This window comes from Chenopodium quinoa, unplaced genomic scaffold, assembly GCF_001683475.1.
Source record: "Chenopodium quinoa cultivar QQ74 unplaced genomic scaffold, ASM168347v1, whole genome shotgun sequence".
In the NCBI taxonomy this organism is placed as follows: Eukaryota; Viridiplantae; Streptophyta; class Magnoliopsida; order Caryophyllales; family Amaranthaceae; genus Chenopodium; species Chenopodium quinoa.
Window position 1 is genome coordinate 5,109,820 of NW_018742329.1, and position 12,209 is coordinate 5,122,028.

Genomic DNA, 12,209 nt, shown 5'->3' on the forward strand with positions numbered 1-12,209 from the left:
GACAAGACAACTCGCGAGCTATCCGATTTTAACTCGGTGAAAACTCGACTCAAGTAATTTTGATTGGAGCTCGAGATTGACTTGAAATGTTAATGAGTCGAGTCGAGTAGCTCATTACTCGACTTGATTGCTCGTAAGAAGCTCGAATTCCTTTATATAAAACTAGTTTTGTGCTCGTGCGATGCCCGGGTTGTTTATTGAATTTAAAGATAAAATTTTTAATCTATATGTCAAATTTTAAAATATACTATTGATACAAAATTAGTTTATTGATGTACTTTTGTGACGATTTGCTATCTAGTAGGCATGTAATGGCTAATACTAATATTGGTGGAAATGTTCGATTTAATACATTAAAAAATAAACAAAGAATAAATTAAATAAGATAAATGTTCAAAGCCCGTTGGGTTGACCCGAACCCAAAACTTTGGGCAAGGGTTGAACATTTCTTAACTCGTAACCTAAAGTGACCCAATCCGAGATGAATCATGACTCAACCCTAACTGATAGGTCTATGTAGTAATAAAATTCTATTAGTTGTGAAGTATATTATTTTAACCGATTAGTATATATTATAAATAGATGTTTTTACACTTTAAACTTATTCCTTCGCTCCAAACAAAATATTATGACATAAAAAATTAAACTTATATGATAATTTTTAAGAATTATAATCAAATAATTTTTTTAAATAAAATTATAATTCAATTTGACTATCTGAAATATTGATCTTTTATCGAAAATAAAATTCTAAACTTAAAATTTTATCCTAAAATTCTATTTTTTTATCTTATGAATTTTATTTTTATCTTATGAAGTCTATTTAAATCGCTCCAACGTGGCGCGACAATTGACGAAAAGTTGGAAAGCCAAGTGTCGCTACGTCGTGATCTAGCTAAAAGTTTATCTTTATACATTAGTTATATGATTATATTTATTAATGATTAAAACATTTTGAAAAAAAAAACTTTATGTTACATTACCACCTAGATATTGGCAAAATGGTATATAAAAACGATCTTTAGATTGTGATAAACCAGCCTTCTTCACATCATTTGCCTTGTCAATGTAGTGAAAGTTAAGATAACTCTTCTGTTTATTTTTACACATCAAAAATGATAATTATTGCTCTTAAATTGAGGTTTTTATTTTACCAAGGTTCATATATCAAACAAAGCTTTATAGATAAAAAAAAATATTGAATTTGTACCTCTGATTACATCAACAAAAATAGGAGAAAATACATGTTTATCAGGCTAATAAACAACTCTGGGAAATCAGGGGTGTTTTTGTCTTATTCATATTACATATAGGGTAGTATTGTAAATAATTCAAGTTACAGGCAAGACTTCCTCCCTTCTTCCTCCTTCATTACAAGTAGCCATCCCACCTCAAGCATAACTTCACAGCAACGCCATCAGTATCTATGGTGGTTAAAATTTCAACCACAAAGAAGATGCTTCTCCTAAAGGATTGATATGGCCATTCTTGACATTCTTTGTTACTAGGGAGTCGTTTTGTTCCATCGTGAAGCGGTGTTGAAAGCTTGAGGCCATTATTGTTAAGGAAGGAAGAAAAAGAGGATGACGAGAAAGAAGATAAGGACGAATAGATTGGCAGGAAGACGGAGCGATGGTGGTAGTTGTGATGGTTTTTGAGTGGTTGAAGTGGTTGTGATCAGTGGCGGACTGAGCCTTGTGCCTGGTGGGTCAAATGACTCACCAGGGCCCAAAAAAAATTTTAAGTTTTTTTTTTAAAAAAAATAAAAATAAAAAAAAAATCTAACTTCAGGTCCCGACACTTCCTCAAGCCCTAGCCCACTGCCTCCTCAGCTGCTCTTCCCTCTTCGCCTCTTGACTTCCTCTTCGCTTCATCTTCACCAGACTGCCTCCACCCAGCCACCCTCCAGTCGCCTGCTCTGCCTCTGTTGCTTGTCTGCTTGATGCTTTCCTGCTCCGTCTCCGTGGTCACTGCTCTTCGCCTCTTCGCAATCGCTTCGACGCAATTGCTAATTCACTAGTAAGTTGATTTCTAATTTTTATTTTTAATTTCTTATCTTCAATTTAATTCAGTCTAATTAGTTAATTTTATTAAACTTTGGTTTAAACTTTGGTTGATTTGTATTTAACGCTTCCTCTTCGCTCATCGGCTCACGCCTCGTCGCCTCCAGTGCTGGCCCTGCTGCTGGCCCTGCTGCTCCGCCTACTCGCCTCAATTAGCGTCTGCCGTCTGGCAAGGTAATCATCAATTTATTCTTTTTTTTTGTGTGAATTTCTGATCAAATTTGCATTACTTGTTGCTTAAAATTAGTATATACGATGAATGTTCATTGAATTTGCATTATTTGTGTTTTGACTGTTAAATTGAACTTATTATTTTATGTGATGCCGGACATTGTATAAGACAACTATTAGTGTAAGGAGGATTATAAATTTATAATTAGATTACAATGTGGACTGGTTAGTGGTGCTAGTCGCATATTCGGCTGGAAGTTCCGTATAGACTAGGCGGATTCAGGAATTGTAAAACATTGTGTCTGACTTGTGGTTACATAAACCTTAAATCATTCTTAAGTTTTTTCTTGTGATTGTTGCTGTAAATTGTTTAAACTGTTATTACACGGAGAACAGTAGTTAGGGTGTTTATTAGCTTGTTAGTTATTAGTCTGTTAATTATAGTCTTGTAATTTCAGAATGAAGAGAAAACGCATTCCAAATGAAATGCAAAACATTACTAGCTTTTTTGCTAAAAAGAATCCTACTCCAACTTCTCTTCCACATCCAACACAAAATGAACAAACTATATCTCAACCTCAAGAAAGTGAACAACATTCATCTCCATCTCATTATTCAACTTAAAATTCCCCTCAAAATGAACAAGACCAATGTTCTCCTAATGCCCCAATCTTTGATGAAAGATTAAGTGAACATGAATTTGCTAATCTTCCACAAGATCCAGGAAAGAGGAGAAAGATGAGTGAATTTCATAAAGATGATAGAGATTTAGTGAGAAGAATTTACATTCAAAGAAAGCCTTGTCAGCCCAAAGACTTTGTATTTCCTCAAACTTCTATTTTGGCAAAAACCGTCGCTTTTGTGCTAAGTGGTTTGGTACTTGGACTTGGCTTGAGTATAGTGTGGAAAAGGATGCTGCCTATTGGTTGTATTTTGTATTGTTTGAATATTTGGATGTATTTTTTAGTACTATTATTTGGTTGTTTGGTAAAATTTTTTTTTTACATATTTGATTATCGATTGTGACTCACCAGTCGGAAATTCCTGGGTCCGCCACTGGTTGTGATGATGGTGGTGGCTTGATGGTGGAGAACGCCAGAAGGGTTTGTTTTATTTTTTAAAAAAGAAAATTAAAAAAATAAGTAAAGAAACAAATACCCAAGCCACGTCTGCATTGATTAACAAAGTTTTGTGAAGGGCTCAAACTGATCAACCGGGGTGACCTCTCTTTTGGAGAAAATAGAGACCTTGTAACAAAAGAAAGGTTCGTACACTAGATTGTATCAATATGCACTTGATATACGAAGTATAATATTTCTCCAAAAAGTAAACTTACTTAAAATCCTTCATTTCATGATACATTAAGCTCAATGATATAAATTACATGATTATAACCATTAAGTTTTGTATTGTACAAAACTTAATAAATACAAATTTTTATAGATTATATGATCATTTAAATAACAAATCGAAACAAATAAAAACACAAAAAGTATAACCACAAATGAAAACTTTTCTTTGATGAAGCAACCGAGGAACCCTTGTACTCCTCAGCCATTTGGAAATTCAAACATATAATTCAGCCTCCTCTAAGTACAAATATATTGTTTAATTTTGTTGATAATAACAACACATTGTGCTTGATTAATTATAATTATAACTATAATTAGTAGATATAATTTAATTAAATTTGTGCTAGCCTCTCAATGTCAAAGGGGTAAGCATCAGATGATGTTTGTGCCCTGTATGACCTCCTTCCAATAATGACATTAGCAGCCTCCCCTGGATGAAATGCATCCCAAAATACATATTCATTTCTGTTGGGGCATGGTGTTTGTAAGGGCAAACATGTAATTTGACCATTGTTCCTTCCTACTCCACAACACCCTGCATTTGTTACTCTAAACCCTGCATTAACAAAAATTAAATAACGCTTGATCAATACATATTATAATGGATTAATGGAAGTAATTTGATCTAATACAAATATAACACTTTGGATTGTTTTAAAATTATACTGCCTCCGTTTCTTTTTAGTTGACACGTATTCCTTTTTAAGAAATTTTTTTTTCAGTTGACACGTTTCTTTTGGGGTAACTTTTTTACCTTGCATTTACAAGTTATCATAACAAGTTTGTAAATAAATCAACTATGGCAGGGTCCATTTAAAAAAATAAATAATAAAAAAAATTGTTGATTTAATTACCGTTTTGTCATTTGATAAACATATTTAATTTATTAAGGAGATAAACTTATATTTTTCCTAAAGAAGAATGACTTATTTAAAAAACATTATTGCAACTAAAAAAGTGACAAGGGGACGAGAGAGAATGAGAATTTAAAGAAGGTAATAAAAATAAAAAACGTACCATAAGCAGAAGGGTTGTCAATCAAGTTTTGGAACATGTCATAAACATTGATGTAAACCAATCTAGCGTCAGAGAGCTCATTGTTGAGTTGTTGGACCAAAGATCTAAGCCCATTATTGAAGAGCCGATTAGCTGAGTTGATAGTTTCATCACATGTACTTCCATCTTGGCTTCTTTGGGCCAACTCATTTGGGCTGCACCCAATTTGTCCTATTCCTATCAATGCAAACTTCCTTGCCCCATAGTTGTATAGTGACTGCAATAAATTCATATTTTAATTTTTATGATCATCCAAAAAAAAATAAAAAAAATAAAAACTAAATTTTCAAAACAATCCTAGTAATAACTTAGTTATTTACTTTATATGTACATCTTTTCCAACTTATAATTGGTACACTCTATTATGATGTAGAGAGAATTACAAGAGCAATGATGTAGAACAAATTCCATTTTTCATTTTTTAGTATTCAACCACTAGACTAAACTAGCTAATCTACTTGCATCCATACCCTAATAATTATAATTCGATTATATTTAGGAAAAAAAAAGTGCAATATTAAAAATCTTAGGTATGTATTGATAGTCATGACAAAGTTAGGTACATTTATTTGGTTTTATTTTTAATAGTATTGACTGCATATAAGATCAACTCACTCCATTTTGTGGTTTTATTATTCAGCACAAACAAATAAAAAACATAAACTTCATAATACATTGGGGCCCATTTAAATTTGGAACAGGCTTAGTTTTAGGCTCAATTTATTTAATAAAACTAATTTTATCTTAAATTATAAGTATTCCGTATTTTCTTAATTATTTTTAAGTGTATGAAAATTATTAGTGTGTCAATACAATCTCCATCTAATTAATTTCATCTAAACTTTGTCTTGACTTGTGTTAAATTACTTAATTTATTTGAATTTAATTTTCAAATATAAAAAAAGTATATTTTTAATAAACCCCAAAGAGGGAGGATTATATAAATAAAGTTTGTAAAACAAATAAATTCTTAATCAGAAATTTGTTAGTTCATAATTCATATCAAATCAAAACTATAAGTAAGGATCACGTGACATTCATATTATCTAGCCTTTTCTTTTTTGTTTTGGTAGTGCTTGTGTTTGCTAATTCATTCTAGTAGTTTTGCATGCATTTAATTTCCCATCTAAACAAAAAGATTTGCATTTAATTTATCATGTCACGTCATGATTTTTGGTGAAAAAAGTCACGCCAATAATTGATAGGCCTACCCTCTAAAAATAACCAAACAAAGGTGCATGAAGTAAATTAGACTTATCGTTTAAAATTTATTTTTCAAAGCTTTAGCAAAAAATAAAACAAAATTCAATTTACTCCTTTTATTAGTTATTTTTTTCTCCCTACTCACAATTCATTTATTTAGAGTTAAAGAAGTTTGATTGTAAAATCAAAGACCGCACAAAATACAAATAAATATTAGGAGAATTTTACGTGATCATAAATGTAAGGGCGCTTCTACCACTCACGACCCCCACATGAGAAAATATATGTTGTCATTTTCAACCCGATTTTTCAAACATCAACAATTAATTATTATTAATAATAGCATTATCTAAAACATTAAATAAATAAATAAAATGGAGAATGCAAGAAAAGGGAAATAAAAGAAGATTACTAACCCTAATATGCTGAGAGTACTCTTGAATAAGAACATCAGCATACTGTTGAGGGTTGTATTGGCGGCTAGTTTGATAGTAATTAGGCATGAAATAGTTGTTTAGATAATCGTTGCTACCAAGTCCCACTGAGTAAATGCATCTGCTCAGATAACTGGCTGCCTGATCTTCATCTCCTAGTATTTGTACTACTTGTGATACTGTGTTCTGGTAGTTTGCTACTTGTCCTCTGAAACTTATCCTTCCTCCCTGCAAATTTTTCATTCCACATAGTACACATTACTAGTCGGAAACTTATCCGTCGTTTGAAATAGTGATCATATATGATATACATAAAACATTTATTAAAACTTTATGGTGTATAATTTAACAGATGTGTGACATTTAAATTTGAACAGAATATACGGAAACGTTCATATAAGTACAACTTGCATTTATAAATATCATATGGACAATACATTTATTTGTGCACATTGTCAATTACTACATAATATTTTTATTTTTATTTTTAGATCTACCATTGCGTTAAGAATTACTTTTCAAGAGTAGTGAAAATTATTACTCCTATGCCATAATTATTTATACATAGGAGTTGAGGATAGAAATCAAAGTTTCACATTATATTAAATTAATTGTTTCACGTATAAATTTTTTTAATTATGAACTTCACGTGGATAGACTGTCTACGTAGTACTAGATAAGTGGATACTGGATAGATATAGCAATCTCTGTGAATATGAATATTGAATATAGTTAGCCCTAGATTTCAGTGATTGATTAGTATATAACATTAAATTAAAAATGTATCCACCGTAAAAGTCACTGAAAATTCCTATTAAGTATTGTAGACATTTTTTTAAATGACAATATTTTCAAATTATTAGTTATTATATATTATCCACCACTTTTGAAGAGTATTGGACAGACAAGTATATTCAATTACATTGCCGACAGTTTACAATTTTCTATATGCCCTAACATTAAGGGAATAAGCGTCTTTTTATAAAAGTGCAATATCATAAGATCACAAGTTTTCTTGCTAATCAATAATGTTTCTCCTTAACTTACTAGTACCTTCACCTCTCTTTATTTGTTCATTTTCTTCTAAATCTCTCAACAAAATAAAATAACAATAGAAAAACAATGAGTAATAGCTAACTAATAAAAATAAATCTTCATGTGGTAAAAGTGTAAATTATATACAGAAATGTTATTCGAACATAATAAAATACTTAATAATAGTGTAATTTAAGCTAGTAATATTATCGTAATAACTAGATATGAAGTATATATATGTTCTTAGTACTTAATGTTTTTGTCGAAATTATGATAAACTACTTCTAATGACGACTAAAAAATCCAAATGAGAGACTTACCAATTGCTGGCCAGTTTCATCTCTAATCCCAGCAGCAGCAGATGCATAATTAACTCCTCTCAATACATCCTGACCATTAGCTTGGGCATATGGTTGAGGATAATCATCAAATCCCAATTGCTCAGCTGCATCAATAATCATCATTAATTCATTATCATACATTTTTTTTTTGAGGGAATCATTATCGTACTAATTAATACGTAGTATATACGGAGTATGTTTTAAATCCAAATGATAATGTTTAATTTTGAACTTTTACATTACTTATTAAATCATATATTCGTATTTTCTAAAATGACATGGAGCTCACCGTGGAATATTGTTTAAAAATTTATTACAAATCACGTCTCAAACACTGTTATTATTAATGTTTATTATTAATGCTTACTTGATTTGTTTACTTTTATCATTTAAAATATACGGAGTATATCCCTTTTTTTATTTTGTCTTGTAAAATCATATCTCAATCAGGACTCAGGAATCCGGTGGCATAAATCATTTTTCAAAAATTATTTGCTAATGAATTTATAAATTAAAGTGTTAGAAAATGACACCTAAAATGTTACGGAGTAGTATTAATTAGTCAAGCATCCTTAAGGCTGTGGAACCCTTGCATGTGCTAAAACAAGTTGTTAAATTGAAAGGCCCACTTAATAGTTATCACTCACTCTAAATTTATATTGAGAAATTATACAACCGTGTAATAATACATATTTAGTTGTACATAAATTCTTCCATGCTTGATCTAATTTAAATGTAGAAAAAACTCAAGGGTGCATTACATTTAAGACTATTAAAATCTCACTTAACATTGGTGTCATCAAATGCCTTGATCAACAATACCTCATGATTTTAACCACAATAGGTCATAAAAGACATTGACAAAGTAAGCTAATTAAGTAGCTTAGAATTGGTTATACATTTTAATTTTATAATTCAAACTTTGATACTTTTATGAATCTCCAATATTTTTGACAGGATAATTTTAATTAACATAGTGGTTATTTATTTACTCACATTCAGTAAATTTAAAGATGTAGCAAAATCTAACTCGATAAGGGAATCAAATGCTTACCAATAACGTCAACTGTAGTTTTTCCGTTACTAAACCTTCCGGTCGGTCCAGCAGGAAAATCAATACCGTAGGGCATGTAGTTAGCCCTAGCCAAAGAAGCAATATTATTGTTATTGCCATTATCAACCAATGAGTCTCCAAATACAAAGTAACAAGGCACTTGAGGGTCTCCATTTACCCTCCCCATAAAATTTGCCACAAATATTACTAAACAAAATGACCACAATTTCTTCAACTCCATTGCTAAAATTTCCCCAATTGACAAAACAACTCAAAAGTGTTATTCAATTGGGAAAAAACTATATATTATCCTAGAGTAGTGTAGAAGAAATGTGGTGAATAATAATATTGTGTGACAAAAATGAAATAAAGGAGTAAAGTATATATAGAAGAAAAAAGAAGATATAAAGTTAATGAAGTTAGTTATTAGGTGCATTAAATTTACGCGGACAAAGGTGTGACTACTAAAATAAAATGTACACATTACTGAATTATAAGATATGATCAGAAGTGCATGAAATAATATTGGCTAGGTAATTATTTGATGAAAATTGGAATACCCATGCGTTGACAAATTTTAACATTTCAACGTAAAACTAGTGGTTAAATTTACTGCATTGTACATACAATTATTAGTACTGCATGGAGTACCACCATGCTTGCTGCACCAAGCTTTTATACCATTCGATGGTTCAGATTGACTTACTACTAAACGTCACGTATACGTTGTTGCATAGATGATAGAAGAGATTGGTGTTTTGACTAATAACTGCATAGATTTTAGCGTATACAAGTTTTAATCAATAAAAACATGTTAATGCAAGTATACTATATAAAATTGGTAAATATGTTAATAGTGTGATTAAGTAATGATAATGTTCTTAAGAGTTTGGTAAATATGTTAATAGTGTGATTAAGTAATGATAATATTCTTAAGAGTTACATTCTTATTTATTCCTAGAATTAAATTGTATACTTAAACATTCTTCAAGTGTGAATACGTACTTTGAGTAACGACGGCAAAATACTCAATTCTACTTGATAGCACAATCTTTTGAACAAAAATTTTTCCCTCGGATTTGGTTCCTACCCATCAGCCACCCTATTATTTATCTTCGCTTTATAGCCAGAGGCGGGCATCTCCATTGTAACACTATGGCAATTGAGGCCTAGTCTCTTCTGTTACTAAATACAACCTTGCATGGTACCCGCCACCTTATCTTTAAACCCAAATTAAATATATTCAAAGGCTTCCCAAAGTTTGTTCTTATTAACAATAATCAAGAGATAAACTAGGTTGATTAGTTACAAATGATGAAGCTAGATTGCCCTGATTTGGTTTTTCATAGTTTGTACCTTCAACGTTATTATTTTAAGCGCAAGTTGTTAGTTAAAGGTTTCATTAAATACATATTCTCGAGCTTAAACCACATACCAAACACATATTATTCCTCTACAGCCCTGGTTAATAATATTGTTGCAACTAACACACATTATAATTGTTGTATCATTAATTTTGTCGATCTTCTCCTCTTGAACAATCGTCTTAACATGTTATTATAATGTTACTACTTTCATTATGGTGGATTTCATGTAACATTTGGGTACTTGTTCTTTTGCTTAGTTTGTAAATAATTCCAATAAATGGACTGATGTTATCACCTTTCATCAAATTTTCAATTGTGTATAATGATGAAAGGTGTTTGTGGATTTTGATCTAACGTGAATATATTCGTAGTGTTAGAATATATGCTGCAAATATATTCTGTTGTTGACTTTGTATATAATTAGTTTGGTAATTATGTATATCCTAGCCTTATTTGTAGCTAGTTAGTTTCCTTAGATAACTCTTGTACATGTATATTTATACGCAAGACTAACCAATGCAAAGGCAATGATCACATTCTTTCATGGTATCAGTAGGGTTTGGATCCTAATTTTCCTTCCTCCTCTTCTCACGGCCCATCTCCTTCCTCTTCCTCCAATTTCTTTTCAACCTTCCGCTGCAACATTCCATGGCCGAATCACCCAAATATCATCCCGCTTTTGCTATCACCAACGTGAAGTCTCTCATTCCGATCACTTTGGAGGCCGCCGGAATGTACCACTCTTGGGCCGCTCTTTTCAAGGTGCTATGTCGGGTTCACGACCTTACATATCACTTCATTCCTCCTACGGAGATGACGGTTGTCGCTGCATATGAACAATCTAAGAAGGCAGACTTGGTTTTTTGGAAACGACTGGATGTCGCGGTCCTTAATTGGATATACGGTTCCATTTCTCATGATCTTCTCACTGCTATCCTGCTTAAGGATGACATCGCTCAAGGTGCTTGGGCTCGCCTCGAGTCTATGTTCCAGGATAATAAAGCATCCCGGGCTTCTCATCTCGAACAAGAACTTGCTGACCTTGATTTTGAGAATTTCTCTTCAATTGATGGCTATTGTAATCAATCAAATCCCTTGTCCATTGTCTTGCGGATATTGATGCTCCGATTCCCGATACCCATCTAATTCTCAAACTGACAGCCAGCCTTCCCGAGGCTTATGCAGGCACGCTAGATTTTATCCAAAATCAAGAACCTCTGTCATCCTTTGAAAGCTGCCGATCTCGTCTAAAATTAGCCGAGCGAACAATTAAAAATCGTCTGGCTGAGGAAGGTGGCTCCTCTAAGCGGCCGGCTACTGCCTTGGTCTCCACCACTGGTGGTAATCAGCCATCGGAGTCCTCTGCTTCACGAACCAATGCAACTCTAAGAACAGCAAGCAAAAGCATAAGATTTCAAATAAGCCTGCTCGCAATTTTGGCAGCCCGGCCCAATAGTAGTCCTGTTCAGTGAATGGGCCTCAATGGCCATTTCAGCAAGCCCATATAATTGGCCTGGTACATGGAACCCGTGGACAACACAGTGGCCCAGTTCACCGTGTCCTTACCCAGCCTCATCTTGGGCTTCCAAGCCTTCTGCTCCCACCACCAATTCTAGGTCAGGTGGACCTGGTATTCTGGGCCAGCACCCTCAGGCGTATAGTGCAGTCATCCCGTCTCCAACGACATTGAAGCGGCAATGCACATGCTTGCTAATTTGGGTAAACCGGATAACAACTACTACATGGACACCGATGCTACGACTCATATGACCGCCAATCAAGGTATTCTCTCTTCTTATGTCAATTCGAGCATTAAAAATAATAACATTGTTGTTGGTAGTGGTGATTTAATTCCGATTATTGGTCATGGTAGCACTACTTTACATCACCCATACCCTCCCTTCACTCTAAATAATGTTTTGCATGCTCTCAAATTGATAAAGAACTTGATCTCAGTCTGTAAATTTACCACGGATAATAAGGTTTCCATTGCTTTTGATCCTTACAGATTTTTTGTGTATAACTTACAAACGAGGGATCATCTAATAGAATGTGAAAGTACCAGTGACCTCTATCCCATTTTTTCAAACAGTCAAGCAAACTCTTCCATCAATCAATCCAATTTTACTGCTC

At 32.7% G+C, this 12,209-nt stretch overlaps 1 protein-coding gene across 1 annotated transcript; it reads right to left on the reverse strand.

Moving 5' to 3' along the window:
• Positions 1–3,729: 3,729 nt before the first annotated feature.
• LOC110690725 (GDSL esterase/lipase At5g45670-like) lies at positions 3,730–9,060 on the reverse strand. Its single transcript, XM_021867606.1, has 5 exons — positions 8,710–9,060; positions 7,635–7,759; positions 6,262–6,507; positions 4,604–4,859; positions 3,730–4,142 (listed from the first exon to the last, which is right to left on the reverse strand). The coding sequence occupies exons 1-5, from the start codon at positions 8,948–8,950 to the stop codon at positions 3,919–3,921; spliced, it is 1,092 nt and encodes a 363-aa protein (XP_021723298.1). The 5' UTR covers positions 8,951–9,060; the 3' UTR covers positions 3,730–3,918.
• Between the last annotated feature and the right edge of the window lie 3,149 nt (positions 9,061–12,209).